Consider the following 16031-nt stretch of genomic DNA (forward strand, 5'->3'; position numbering starts at 1 on the left):
TACGCGCACACACGCGCACACACACACACACACACACACACACACATACACCCTGCAGATAAAACTTCTCTAACTTTTCACAACATTTAAACATGTGCTCCTTCAAATCCCTAAGAAACCCTAAGAAATTCTGGTATTACATTTGCATTTCCTGTCCCTGAAGAAAAAATTATTGGAGAGTATTCCATTTCCAGCCCACTATTCATTCACAGAAGTGGCTTAGTCATTCCTCCTGTGAGGTCTCCCAGTAGAAACTTATGACGTTCTTGGGCTCAGGCCAAGAAGAAAATGTCTATATATTTCATCACAGGTCTAGACAGATGAGTTAATAGGCAGATGTTAACAGAAAATAGAGGAAATCTAGGAAACCCTGAATACCGCTGTACCGACTCACCCAAAATGTTTTCATGCCTCATCAACACTGTCTGATATATTTCTGTCTCTCGGAACCAGCTGGCCTCCTCCGTGGTGAAGAACACTTTCACAGCTACCTTTTCGCCACGCCACTTTCCCATCCAAACTTCCCCATAGCGACCTTTTCCAATCTGTTTCACCATCTGAATCTGCTTAGCTATAGTCCTTTGGACCTGTTAAATCCCAAAACACACTGTTAGTGTATTCGCAGCACTACAGATTTGTTTAATCTTTTTTTTTTCCTCCTCCAGAGAAGAAACAATTACTGCATGCAAAATATATTTAGCCAGTAGTTTTTCTTTACATAGACACATTATTTATATTTATTTATTATTTTATACTGTCCCCTTTTAAATGTATTTGAGATTGATTATGGATTCTGAATTTTTGAATTATTGCTTCTACATTATTAAATATTTCATTCTACCTATTATCATTCTCATAGAGGAAAAAAACCTGAATGGTTCACCGTCACTGGCAGAATAAAAACACTTTTCACTCCCACTACTGTAGCGGGATACTGGACACTCTGAAAGGACTCACCCACCATACACTTGATCTTGGATAAATTACAATGAAACACAATTGCAATGCATTGTTGGACACAAAGAAATAAAGGAAATCTCCAAGTAAGAAGGTCAGGGTAGAGGGAGGAGGGTGGGGAGGGGGAGGGAGGGAAGAGCTGAGACCAGAGCAGGGAACAGTAACCATTAGCACACACAAAAGCCAAGCTGCTGTCTGGGTGAAGAATAACATGAGCACTGCGATCTGGAATCTAAACTCTGACCCCTTTAAAAGTAGAGAAACTACAAAAATAAAAATTAAAAAAAAACGTTGAAAAAAAAATTAAGGGGCGCCTGGGTGGCGCAGTCGGTTAAGCGTCCGACTTCAGCCAGGTCACGCTCTCGCGGTCCGTGAGTTCAAGCCCCGCATCGGGCTCTGGGCTGATGACTCAGAGCCTGGAGCCTGTTTCGGATTCTGTGTCTCCCTCTCTCTCTGGCCCTCCCCCGTTCATGCTCTGTCTCTCTCTGTCCCAAAAATAAAAATTAAAAAAAAAAAAAAAACGTTGAAAAAGTAGAGAAACCGAACCCAGGGCTTTGGCATTAAGCTGGGACCACTGAGTGACCCTAAATTTGCCTGAGGTTGGTAGCACCCCATGGCTCCCAACAAGAACAAACAGAAATCCTCTCCAGAGAAAATCACTTGCAGAATATTTTTCATCCCACCACTACAGCCAGCTATTAGATACCTTGAAGGAACACTTGCCACCATACAACTCGATCGTGGTAAGATGTAAGAAATAAAAAACTAAAATGAATTATTGGCCTCGCAAAGAAATACAGGAAATTCCCAAGGCGAGGCGGGTAGGGAAGAAAGAAAATGAAGGGGGAGAAGGAAGGGAGACAGGAAAAGAAGATCCCACAGAATAAATTCCTTAAAACCAAAAGAAACAGCCACTATAAATAAGAGTCAAGAAAAACAACCCAAGTAGATTGAACCCCTTCAGATTTCAGATACAGGAATTTTCAGACGTACAATGCCACGGAACACTGTATGAAATATATAAAGAAACAGAAGACAAATGAAAAAGAAGGAAGCAGCAAATAATTGTTGAAAATTATACTCTGAAGTGGAACCGTTAATTGTCACAGTCGAAAATGTAACATGGACAGGTAGAAGAAAAAGAGCAGGTTAGATCTGGAGAGGAAGTTACGCTTGAAGAGAGCTCTAAAGAACTAGAGAGAGCAGTAGAAACAAAGAGAAAGAAAATATGAGAGGAAAGTGGTCTAAGGGTTAAACGTCTCTTTACATATGATCTGCGGCCCATCTGTACTCACATGAAAATATTGTCTGAGAACTCCATGACTGAAATGGCTAAGTATTGATGATAATTTACATAATTTGGGAGGCATATATAAAGAACCTAACACAAAACTCTCACAAGATCTGACCAGAAAACTGGAATGAATTCTTAGCAGAAATGTGCTTTGAATCAAGTAAAGTTGAAGTGTTTCTTTTTACGTTTACACTTTTAAGGACCAATACAACTGAGTCCACCCAGATAATCCAGAATAATCTCATCTCAAGGTGAGCTGATTAGCAACCTTAAGTCCCTTTTCCCAGGTAAAATAACAGATCCCAGGGATTAGGACATTTTGGGGGGCATTATGCCTACCAGAGATGTCTACCAACTAGGGTCATTCTGTTTTTGCATCATGGATGATTTTATTAATTCAAGAGGTCATGCTAACCATTGCCAGAGGCATTAACAGCACCCATATCAGACTAGAAGCTTTTAGGAAAAAAGATAAAATCTGTTTTTTAATGGTGTTTTCTAAAAGAAGGATTGAAAAATTAAAGCATTGCTGACATGCAATTAAGCCACTCAGCCTGAAGTAAATAAGGAACTCTCCAGAAGAGTTCAAACATGCTATTCAAGGAAATGTTCAATGTATTTCCACTTCTAAATGGGGGAACAGCGGCACCAAGAGCACCAAGCAGCTGAGAGACAAATCCGCAAATAGTTAAATTACTGACTAGGGAGGAAACTTCCCACATTTATTACAGAAATTTTGTATTTAATTTACAGATGTTACAGAGCACTGTGTATGGAAATCTACAGAACATTTTCTGACATAAACAGTTTTGCATGCACTTCTTTTCTAACGATAATATAGCTTCTCGTAATTTAATGAATGTACTAATGGAATTGGCAATGCTTGAAAGAATAGGAACTTATCTCAAAGATAAAAAGTGTCACTAAATATATTCAGAAATTTAAAATGTACTTTAGTTTTGAGATTTATTATAACTTCTAAGGAGGAAAACACTGGAAAACAAATAGGTTTCAGTTCCAAGAGCATAAACATCTGATTCATTAATACTGAAGGGGATTTTCATATTTGTACTTTTCTTTTAAAAAATTATAATATACAGATTTTAAAATATAAGAACCATATCTGCTACATATTAAATTCTAACAATTAAAAAAACAGTAAATTTGATAATAAAAACCTCTACAGTAAAAAAAATATTTATATCCTAAGTAGTATCAGTTTGGTCATAATGACTACCTCACAAGTTATCTTCTGTCTGGTCTATTACCTGCAGAGGACATATTAATCAAAGAGAAAAGTGTTTCAGTTATGCAAAATAAGTAAGCCCTGGAGATCTGTTGCACAGCACAATGCCTACAATTAACAGTAGTGTATTGTATTCTTAAAAATTTGCTAAGAGGGTGCCTGGCTGGCTCAGTCAGTTAAGCATCTGACTTAGCCTCAGATCATGATCTCATGGTTTTTGGGTTCGAGCCCCGCATCGGGCTCTGTGCAGACAGCTCAGAGCCTGGAGCCTGCTTCGGAGTAGGTGTGTGTCTCTCTCTCTTCTCTTCCTCTACTTGTGCTTGCACTCTTTCTTCTCAAAAATAAATAAACATTAAAAAAAAATTTAATTTGCTGAGAGAGTAGTTCTTACATTATATGTTCTTACATTTAAAAAAATAACAACAAATAAACAAGACAAAATAACAAGAACAAAATAACAAGAGGGCAGGAGGAAACTTTTGGAGATGATGAATAGGCTCATGGAATAAATTAGAGTTATGATTTCACAGATGTATACTTATCCCCAAACTCTTCAAATCGTATACATGAAATATATACTTTTATACATTAAGTATATATACTTTTATATCTCAAGTTATAATTCTTGACTTGAAATTAAAAAAAAAAACTTTCAGTACTACACTAAGAGGTCATGAAAACAATCAAGTAAATATGATATCCAAAGTCAGAACCAGACAATAAAGATTAGGTAAATCAATCTTAAGAGTTTGTATATATATATACATATAAACTTAAGAGTTTGTGTGTGTGTGTGTGTATATATATATATATATATATATATATATATATACAAAAAATTGTTATTGTCTATCCCAACAATCTTTTTGCATGGTCTATAACGGAATCAAATGTTTTCTCATTAAAACAAATGCCTTGGATTCATTGTATGTTTTCTTCAAGTTTGGCGATGTTGACTATCAGAAAATTATACCTCTCATGAATGGAAAAGCCAGGACTTCATCCTGAAACATAAGCCCTCCAGCTGAAATGCAGTCTTCTTCCCCTGGAGAAGTACTCAGATCCCAGTTCGTTGTAATACTTTTGCCTTCAAAAGCCAGGCCAAAGTTCAGTAACACTATCCTTACTGAAAGCAGAGGGAAGATGGCTCCATACTTAAATGTTTTCTAATCTGCTCCTTATCAGAATGTCTAAGGGTCTGGATTGTAACCATACACTTACACTGAAAAATAACCACCTTACCCCCAATATGTCAAAATGTTATCAGAAAGCCCTTCATCTGAGATCTGATGTCTAACTGATGGCGTAGAGCTTCTCTTTGTCCACTACCCTATCTGTTTCAGTAAAATGAAACCCCGTACTTATTGACATTTCCTCTCAGAAGACATTTCCTTTAAATTCAGGATATGTTCTTCTCATACCAGCAGAGGGAGGCCTGATCCACTTCCTGAGCTTTGAGACTGCTCAATTAAGTCTCTCAGGGATTCTCCAGGAGGAATGTACGTTTCGTCCTGTTCTAACCCAATGCTGTACCGAGGCCTGGTTTCTTGTCTTTTATACCTAAAGATGCACAGAGGAAGATAATTTAAGATACTGAATTGCAATGATGGGTAAAACACTGCAAACAAAACAGTCATCACAGCAGATTTCATTTTAGCACAAGAGAAGATAAATTTTAGTATTTATTATCCTTACATGATAAATGCTAGTACTTCTTTACCAATACAAGATACATGCTTACTATTTATTACCCTTAGTTATGATTTCCAAAATATAAATCATAATTATTTTGCTAACCTATTTTTTAAGTAAGCTACATGTTTTTTGGTCTCAACCATCTATAATTCTTCTTCTCCATTCAACTGCCTATTTCCCAGCAGGGGTTCAATAATATTTTTCTATGGTTCCAATACTCATTGCCTAAAATTTCTCCCCTTAAGGTCCCTAATTAAAGCTGAAAATTTGGGGTTTACAAAAGACATAACAGAAAACTACTTCATCTAAGATAATGTATAAAGCAATAATACAGACAAATGAAAGAAATTTAAACTTTAGAAACATCTTGTCAATAATTATGCCTCCAATTAGAAATGAATTTACTTGAATCAACTCCTATTTGCAGAACAGTATCATAAATGAGTGTTACAAAAAGCAAATGATAAAAATTTAAAGGTCCTTGATATCTCACAAAGTAGAAAATAAGTTCTTAGTGAACAAAAAGTAACTCTCACTTAACTTTAATAACTAAGCTTATTTTAGCTGAATCACTAATAAAAATGTGGCTTAAAATTTTTCAGTATTAAGGGAAAATTGTTAACTTGGGAAATAAGGAATTACTAGAATGATTCTAGGTTCAACATGGCCATTTCTTCACTTACGATCAAACCTTAGTAACAAGTAGCTCCTGAGTTCCCTATCCTAAATTCCCTAAGGGTGAAATTTATCTGGGTGGCTTTGATGTCTGAAACAGAAATGAGAAGGTATCTATTAACAGCTTCATTAGGACAAATATTTTCAAAAGTAACTGATAGTATCAGGGAAATCTAAGATTTAATTCGGACAAAGAAAGCTACGGCGAAAAATAACAGGTGGAACAGTCGCATGAGGATCATATTTCAAACTCAGAATTCTACATCCACATGTCGGAAACTTACCTGAAGTAACAGAATAAAATAATAAGGACCAATAGCAAACTACAGACAGTTACAGATATAAGTAAGGCCTTGTGGTGTATAGGTCCATCAACAAAATCTGAAATTAAAAAGAAAGAGAGCCATAATATGGAGAATATTTTTACTTAAAAGTTAGGAAGCAACTCTTTCCTAAAAGCGTTTGCTAAGCCCCATATACAAGATATAAAAGATCCTTTTAATCTGCCAATTGATAAGAATACTGTATATTGTATAGTAAATATATATGTGTGTATTAATATATATCTGTATTTGTATTAATATATGTTTGTATATTTGTATTTATTAATATATATAAATATATAATTGTATAGTAAATACATATATATATATATATATATATATATATGTATTCCAAATTAAATAAGTTCAACTACTGTGAATCATTGTTCACCTAGGCATTTATTTCAAGAGCGTGAATTTCTTCCTCTCTGGAAGGAATAGGCTTGACACAGAATAGAAGTATAGAGTATGAATGAATGTACATGGATCAATACCCCCAAAATAGAAGTAGGTAGTTCATCTTTATTTCAGATCCAGCTGATGGGTTTACAGGCTTTTCTCGTGTGATTTCTGGAGTGTTCCATATCGTGAATTTGGATTAAAAAACTGGTCTATATTCTTTGTACATGAAACACACAGTCATCTTATGATGGATACAAAGGAACAGGATTCCTCAAAAGTTGCCAAATACAGAAGATATGATGTGCACCACTTCAAACAAAGATGCCTTTCAAAACTACATTGCTAAATTTTCCATAAATTGCATCATATTTTAAAATAATGGGTATGTTCTACTCAAAGAATTATTGTGTGATCCTTTTATAGAACAAATTATTAAATATTACTCATGTTGTTTTAACTCCAGCTCTTGACAAATCAGATTTACTTACAGCATGATTTCTTAAACTTGGAAAGCTTTATACAAATGCATATTTACTGACTGTAACCTCAGAGATTTTTGTTCCAAGTATTTTATTTTTTTACAATCATCCCAGATGATTTATATGCAAGTAGTCTCTGAAACATATTTTGAGAAAACTGACCTAAAACCAGGTGCACTTATGTAGTAACAGAATTAGCAGTGTTCTTACTATGGGGACCATACTCCCTTGAGAGAGTGATTACTTTTATTTAATTTTTAAGGGTATTATTGTAATTTATGACTTTGGTTGCTATGAACAAGAGGTTTTCCAACTGCACTCTATACTTTTAACTGTATGGCTACCTAAATGTTTTGCCTGGGGACCCTATCTCACCCAATGTAACATTTTTTTTTTTTCACTTAAAAGTATTACATAGTCCATGAATAAAAACTAAAAAGCACCAACTAATGAAATAACTAAAATTGCCATCATCTCACTACTTAGGAAAATTACTATTAGCATTTAACACATGCTTTTGCAGTATCATTTCAATGAATAGAAAAAAAAGCTTATGAGCAAACTATTTCACAAGAAGGCATTATATACACCCTTGTCCGTGGCAGCATTATTCACAATAGCTAAAATGTGGAAGAAACCCAACTGTCCATTGACAGGTTAAAGATGAGCAAACTGTGGTACATGCTTACATACACGGAATATTATTCGACCTTATTGTGTTCCGATATATGCTACAACTTGCTGACTCGTAAGGACATTATACCAAGTGAAATAAGCCAGTAACTTAAAGACAAACATTGTGTATGATTCCACTTCTACGAGATACTTAGAGGAGTCAAAATCATAAAGAGAAAGAGTAGAATGGTGGTGGTTGCCAGGAGCTGGGGGAAGCTGATGTTTAATGCGAACAGAGTTTCAGTTTTACAAGATGAACAGAGCTATGGAGATGGATGAGGTTGATAGTTGTATAACATTACAAAAATATTTAGTACCACTGGATTGTACACTGAAAAGCAGTTACAATGGTAAATTCTATGGTGTATTTTACCATAGAGAAAAATTGGAGGAAAAAAAAAACCAAAACACTGTTGCTTCAGAACTAGATTGCTTTCGTTAATAATACTGTGAATATTTTCAAAAACAATAAAAATTTTCTCCACATAAGTTTTAAAGACTGCATGGTATATATGCAGGCACATCCTGATTAGAAAGTCAGGTCTTCTGGGGCACCTGGGTGGCTCAGTCAGTTAAGCGTCCGACTTTAGCTCAGGTCATGATCTCACAGCTCGTGGGTTCGAGCCCCGCGTCGGGCTCTGTGCTGACAGCTCAGCCAGGAGCCTGCTTCAGACTCTCTGTCTCCCTCTCTCTCTGCCCTCCCCTCCCTGTTTGTGCTCTGTCTCTCTCTGTGTGTCTCAAAAATAAATAAACTTTAAGAAAATCTTAAAAGAAAAAAATTTTTTGACGAAGTCAATCTTCTAATGCTGTATATTTAGAAGACCATAAAGATTTTGCTCTAATACACCTTTGCTGAAATACACAAAACCCTGTGAACACTCTTACAAGTACATCATGACAGATGTCAATGGTGATTTCTTTAATCTAGTTTCCCAGAAGTAGAGTTATTAATTCAACCAATATATATTTCAAGGCTTTCCAAACACATTGTCAAAATGTCCTTTAAAAAATATTACAAAGCTTTATATTTCACCATCAGTGTGACCATATGTTTTCATTATTTTGAAGTAATTTCAGTCTTATATAAAACCTGTAAGGACAAAGAACTCGAATATGTCCTTCACAGAGATTTCTCATTTTTAAAATTTTACCATACCTGTTTTATAATTGTCTTGCTCTCTCAGTACGGGTGTCTGTGTGGCCATCTTTATATATATATATATATATATATATATATATATATATATATGCATATATATACATAACATGTATATATAAATATGTATATATATTTGTATTCATATTTATGCTTATTTACTCATATGTATGTATAATGTAAAGATCATCTGAAGTTACAGACATAATGCCCTACCCATAAACACTTCAGAATGCACTTCCTAAGGACAAGGACAAGGTCTTACAAAATGGTAATAAAATTATCAAAATGAGGAAATTAACATGAATACAGAAATTGAAAATAAATCTTACTTTGAAATATTTGGATTTTTGTTATAAACTATAATCCACAGGTCTTCATACTAGGCTGATAATCTTGTCATCAGCCTAAAATACGCTGAACAATTATTCATGATCTACACTACTTATAAAATATTAATGGAAGCAGTCTGCATCTGAAAAGACTAAATAAGACACCATTAAAGAAATGCAGTTTTGTATTTACAACTTCAGAGACACTGCCAACGGTCCAGAGAGTAAGATGTTCAGGAACCTGACCCACACTGCAGGACAGGTCCAAAAAGCCATTTAGGCTTTAACACCAGCAGAAATTATATAAAGTAGCACATGCACTGTCTGGCAAGTGGTGCTTAGGAAATCTTGAAAATAACTTGAGGACTCTTCAAATCAAAGAGGCCAAGGTTTTTACACAATGAATTGAGTAGCAAATTTCCCTCCACCAGGTTACGGGCAAAGTCAACAATAAACCCAAGGTGAGCACAACACTACTCCAGTGAGAGCACAATTCACTGTGTTTATACATACGCAGAGGTACAAATGCCATGGTACATATACATGCAAACACTGTCCCTGGAAACTTAGTTTAAAATGTGTTTCCAATTTTACGGATAACAAGAGCAAAAAGCCTGAGTTTGCAGAAAACCAAGAGAATGCTGGATACTCAATTAAAACGAGAAGAACCAACTACTTAAGCACAATGTATTATCAGTATATGCACACAGAACACTTTTTCATTCCAGTGATTAATTGTACTGAAACTCAGCCTCGCTGCCTTTTGCTTTCCATGCAAATGCAGAGTATACTCTGAACTGTAAGAACACTGTATTTATTAACTATCTTATTAGATTTCTGATTTATGAGAGCAATGAAACTAGAAAGGATCTAAGGGATTTTTTTCCTTAACCATCATGTGCTTTTTTTCTAAGGCTAGCATTACTCCCATTTTCCTTTTCTTTGCCCCAATAACCCCATCCCCTGCAGCCTCCTTGTCTTCTGTCACGAACAGGTGATCCTTATCAATAAACCTTTTGTTTCTGTTGGTCATGCTGGTCATGTTTTAATCTGCCATTACCTGTGCTCAGAGCATTAACAATGTAAACATTCAAGTCACTGCCAGGGTCTTGGAAAGCGAACACTTCCAGATTCCTATCAGGAAAGGAACAGAGCACACAGTTCTCTCTAGGGCAGCAGAGTTTTACCTGTGCTGTCACTTCAACTGCTCAAGGAAGTAGAACGGAGAACCCTCCAGGGAAGTCTGGTTCACTCTTAGAAGCAAGTAAGAATCACCAGTGGTTTCTTAACAAAATAGCATTCTGTCACTGCTTGTTTTTTCTCTGATAAGTAAGCAGTTTGCGACTGTTTAAAACAGCAGGACCTTTTTTTTTTTTTTTAAGTCCAAAGGATTGTTCCTAATTGCAATAAGACATAGAAGAAAAAAAACAGGTCGCTAGGAAAGATCTTGGAAATAAGACTGCCCAAAGATATCTCTGCCTGGGCTCTCAAAATTATAATCATGGATAAATTAAAGACAGCTTTCTATTCATAGAGCACAAAGCGCCTGAAAGGTATATTTTTGTCAGAGGATTTTGGTCAACAAGGGATACTGCAAAAGTATCTTACTTACATCTCACATTGGGATTCTCTCTTATAGTAACATTTAGAAATAAATGGACTATAACAACAAAGATATAATTTACTAGTTATTTTCCTGAATAAAAATAGTTACGATTACACTTCCTGGTAGCACAACAGGTTAAGACAGATTTTTGTTAATGGTAATTTTATTATTATTTTTTTTTAATTTAAGTACAGTTGACATGCAATGTTCCAGTAGTGTCAGGTGTACAACATAGTGATGCAGCAGCTCTATATATTAAGCTATGCTTACGAGGACAGGTGTATTACCATGCACACCATACATTATTACAGTATTATTGACTAAATTTCCCACGCTGTACTTTTCATGCCCCTGACTTATGTATTTCATAGCTGGAAGTTTGTGCCTCTTAATCTTGGTCAGCTATTCTACCCACCCTCCCAACTCCCTCCCCCTGTAGCAACCCCCAGTTTATTCTCTGTATTTTAGATTCTGAAGACATCATTTTTATATCCAGATTACTGTGTTCAATGAGAAAGAAAAGGACTAATTATTTCTAAATTCCTTTCATCTGTCTCATATACAAAGCTACCTAGAAACAGTTAGGAGCTGAACACTTCAAGAGATGTTAGAGCTACTCCCTAGCAAGAAATTTAGCTCAGACTCATGCATTGGATCATACTGCCATGGGCATAATATATGTATTAGAAGGAAAATTCTGGAACTCATCTTTGCATTCTTGACACTATTATATATTCAATCGATCTGTGATGTGGAGAACAAAGGAGATGTTCCATTGGTTGAATATCTGTTACCTACAGACTTTGATTTGTAATTGGCAGTATCTAACCTATGCAATAGTTTTTTTTAAGTTTTTTTTTCAATGTTTATTTATTTTTGAGAGAGAGAGAGAGAGACAGAGTGTAAGTAGAGGAGGACAGAGAGAGAGGAAGACACAGAATCTGAAGCAGGTTCCAGGTTCTGAGCTGTCAGCACAGAGCCTGACGCAGGACCCAGGAACCATGAGATCATGACTTAAGTTGAAGCTGACACTTAACAAACTGAGCCACCCAGGTGCCCCAGCAATAGCATTTTAAAACAAATCTGTAAACTTCTCAGAATATATTTTTTAACTAAGAAAAGAAATATGATAAATTTTAACTCTAAAAATTGTGTAGTATAATTTGACTTAAACTACATTGAGATTACCATATGTCAAAACAGAATGTTATTTCTGAGACATTTTCTATGAAGTATACATGTAGTATATATGAGGAATTACTATATTTAGACACATGAACATATCTATTTCAAAAAATTATATAACTTTGATTTTATAGAAGCAAAATTAAAGGATCCCATTTAAAAAAGGAACAGCTTCTGCTCATTTCAACACCATTCACTTCTTTAAGTGCTCATTTAAAGGAATTAAAAAATAAGTAACTATAGTAAGTAGTTTGGAGTAAGGGTAAAAACCTCATCAATTTCTCCTGCCTTCACACAATTGCAAGAGAGCATTTTACTCCCAATATCTTGGTCAAACCATCTGATGCTGTGAGTCTGGACACACATCATTCCTCTCAGCATCCTGGTGCCCTGATCACCAATTCTGCAGACAGGGAGCCAGACAGCAGGGCACCACGACCTCTCCCTTTAAGCCTCTCCATCAAAACAGACATCTCTTCCTACCCTTAGCACCAGCTGCAGTGTTACTGGGCTTCCCAGATCATATTTTAGTGTTTATGATACAGGTGCTGCATTTGATCTAGTTACTTCCCGTATTTCCTCCTTCCAGAGAAAGAATGTTATCCTGGGGTGTTCTGCTTTTCTGGGGCTGAAAGGGAATAAACAAAGCAAAAGGAAGCCCAGCATTCATTAAAGAATTTAGCTGTATTCTGGCTGTCCTTCATCTTCCTTTTTGAAAGAGAAGATGACAAATAAAATTTCGAGGACATAAATAAACATTGATAAATATTATTGCATGGGATTGTGTATCTCTAATATCCTGCTGAGCGTGTATCTAAGTTTAAAAAAAAAGAGCCCGAGAAACCTCTGGATAGGTAGGAAAGATTTTCTTGTTTGTTTTTAATAAGGACAATTTCTTTGTAGGTTTTTACCCCTATGCTCAGTACTTCTCTAATCTCTAATAACAAAACCTTGCCTAAGCTTGTTATTACGTAGCACCCAGTAATACAGGTCTTTTGTGATGAGGTTAATCATTTAACTTTTTTGGAAGAGCAGTTATATAAGAAGCAAGAACAACAACAACGAAAATGGTCAGCTCGATATTTTAGCCTTCTAGTCTTTTGATAACATAGCCTCTGCTTTCTAGCAATTTGACATAAAGATTTATAATAAATCTACTATATATGGATTCAGTAGTTATGTATATGTAAAGTACTTAGAAAAGAGCCAAAGTAAGTGTTCCATTCTCATTAGCAAATATCACAATCATGAGGATGATTTCCATGGCTCTTAGGCCAGAAAATCAGCCTGGGCTCTGAGCTTTCAAGGGTCCTACTCTGGCTCCCTCCAACCATGACCCTTCCCATTAAGCAATGAGTCTCCAGGACCCGGGGGATGTGTCCACTCAGAACCTGTCCCATCCCACTCTTCTTTTAAACCACTGGCCATGGCCAGTGTATGGTGGAGGTTAAAAAAAAAAAAAAAGGCAGCAGCTCTATGGCATAGCTATGTTACAAATGCTAGTGCTCTCAGACCACTACCTACAGTGACTTTTACTAGACCCCAAAATGACTGCACCAGAAGGGTAAGATGGAATCTGCCCAGAACTCACCTAGGTACTAACGGGGATCCTCAAATTTCAAAGCAATAAACTCCACACAAGCCTATCACTTTACATAATTTTCAGTATTATGCACCAACCATTCCTGAATCCTCTTTCCCATTCTGCTCTAAAACAAGGATTTGTCTTCTCAATGCTGCTGCCTTTCTACTCAAAGCCGTTTCACTCAGTTCTCTAGAGATTTATTCCACTATTTTTAAAAGTCTCAGCCTCCTCAGAGAAAATTCCCTCATCTGCCTAGTGCTAACTAGAATCTGGCTCCATCTACAGGACGATACATGCACTGCAGCCCTTTCAGCAATAGAAGGGTTGGAATTTTCCTAAACCTATTGCAAGTTCTAAGACACATTGCTTCCACTTGCATGTGAAGAGCCTTTTCTCCTTGGGGAAAGAGATTCTAAAATCTAGCACCACTGCCTTCATTTCCAGCCATTTCTCACCCTCCTCCCTCCCTTGTCGCCAGTACATAAGCCTCTATACCAGGGCTATTCAAAATGTTGTCTATAGACTGCCAACTTTCTGCAACTGGTTCACAAGGAAATAGCTACAAAAACCAGAAAGCAAACATTTAGAACTTGACCACAATTTGATATCAGCAGACTTCTCTTTGAAGGTGTTGTCAAAGGCATGCTGAGACACAAGCGGTGCTTTTTCTACCAAAAGTATTACCCAAACTTTAATGTGCATACAAACCACTTGAGGAATACTGTTAAAAAATACATTTTGTAGTCTGGGGTGGGGTCAGAGATTCCACACGCGTAATGAGTTCTGACTGACACTGATGAGCTGATCTACAGACCTATTTTCAATAACAAAGCTTTAGGAAACTTAATTATGAGATTTTCTCCAACCAGCCACATTGTTTGCTATGCCTGCATTTTGCAAATGCTTCTCAAGCATTACAAACCAAAACTCTGTGTTTACTACTGCCTCTATTTAGTCGCTGCTCCTAACAGGCGGTGCAAACTTGGGAAAGTTAGGTGACCCCTCTGTGCTGCAATGTGCTTATCTTTACACAAGGAGTAAGTCTAAGTACCTTATAGGATTGTTGTGGGACTCAACTGGGTTAAATAATGTGATACTGAACATGCCTGGCTCATGTTAGCCATTATGATATTTTTTAAATTTTTATTCCTGTCTTATCCATCCAGTGATCTCCTATTCATCCTTACAGTCTTGTTCAAGTGTCACTTCTATGAAGGTCTTTTGACATCCTCCCACCCCACAGTAAACCACTCACTTGTTTGCGTCCTTAACACACTGTACAATCTGACTCCACTAAAACATTCCTGACTGAATACAATTTAATTATTTACATATTTCTCTCTCACAGGCCAGTGGGCGCGTCTTGAGAGCAAGAATTTTCTTCATCCATTTCTGTATCCCTAACACCTAGCATGTTGACTGGCAATCTATATAAAAAATCTGTCTGTGAATGTTTTATGCGAATGATTATGAATAATCCTTTAAAGCTTTCTAGGCTTTAGCAGAAACAAGCGTTACAAAATGTTATCATCAAGGCCATGAAATGTCAGTATATTTTGTTAGGAAGATTTTCTCAAGAAGTAAAATCAATCATGAGAAATCATTTTAAACCACTGATATAAGACTTAGGCTTTAGGACATGGTGACAATTCCAATTATCTTATTTTGCGGTGAGAGTAAAGAGGAGAAAGGAAACATGGGAGCAGTTTTTAACAAAAAGCCCTTCCAGTTGCAGTATTTGTCTTTTGCAACGAGCGACACTTAAATGTAGAAGTTTTGAAATTAAATTTTCTAGATATCTCCTCCATTCTATCAATATATTGATATATGATTTGGCTAAAAACTAGCTGCTCTAGTACAGATAAAAGGAAATTATCCAGCAAATAATCCAATTCAATCTTTTATTTTTTTTTAATGCATGTTAGCCTAATGGCAGTTTTCGAGTGAAGTATAACTTCTGATTAACACTTCAAGGTAAGCATAAAACCCTGTCTCCCTCCTCTTTGCTTCTAAAACACACTGCAAGCTCTGGAACCCCTAGATTTCACAGGGAAGTGGGGACAAGTGAAAGAAACGAGATTCTCAAGCATGAAGCCCCATACGACTACTTTTCCAAGAACTACTTGCCCATGTCTTTGAATTACATCATCTTGCCTTGGTCCCCTGCCCCAGCAGTGGAAAATGATCAGGTACATTAATTTAGGAAAGGCAGAGTAATTCTCGTCTTTATTTCCTTTGTGGCTAAAGCTCTTCCAGCCCCAAAGCTTTCTTCTCCTTACCTCTACTCTTCAATGGAGGCAGTGTAGGGTGCAGGTCTTTGTTACACTCGTTCCGCTCTGTGCAGCACTCAATGGATCTTCTCTGATGAGGAATGGGGGTGTCCTAAAGTTGAGCCCAAACAGCTATGAGTGGGGTTCCCCT

The 16031-nt window shown here is 36.4% G+C and overlaps 1 protein-coding gene across 7 annotated transcripts in view; it reads right to left on the minus strand.

Moving 5' to 3' along the window:
• The window catches only part of BMPR1B (bone morphogenetic protein receptor type 1B), a 408527-nt gene that overhangs the window by 21584 nt on the left and 370912 nt on the right, over window positions 1-16031 (minus strand). For all 7 annotated transcript variants that reach the window (XM_027061034.2, XM_027061045.2, XM_053217116.1 and 4 more), the window contains 4 exons: window positions 15890-15992; window positions 6152-6248; window positions 4919-5057; window positions 395-587 (listed from right to left, as the gene is read on the minus strand). In XM_027061034.2, coding sequence (XP_026916835.1) covers window positions 395-587; window positions 4919-5057; window positions 6152-6248; window positions 15890-15992 — 532 coding nt within the window. The remainder of the gene's footprint in view (window positions 1-394; window positions 588-4918; window positions 5058-6151; window positions 6249-15889; window positions 15993-16031) is intronic.

This window comes from Acinonyx jubatus, chromosome B1 (assembly GCF_027475565.1).
Source record: "Acinonyx jubatus isolate Ajub_Pintada_27869175 chromosome B1, VMU_Ajub_asm_v1.0, whole genome shotgun sequence".
Lineage (NCBI taxonomy): Eukaryota > Metazoa > Chordata > Mammalia > Carnivora > Felidae > Acinonyx > Acinonyx jubatus.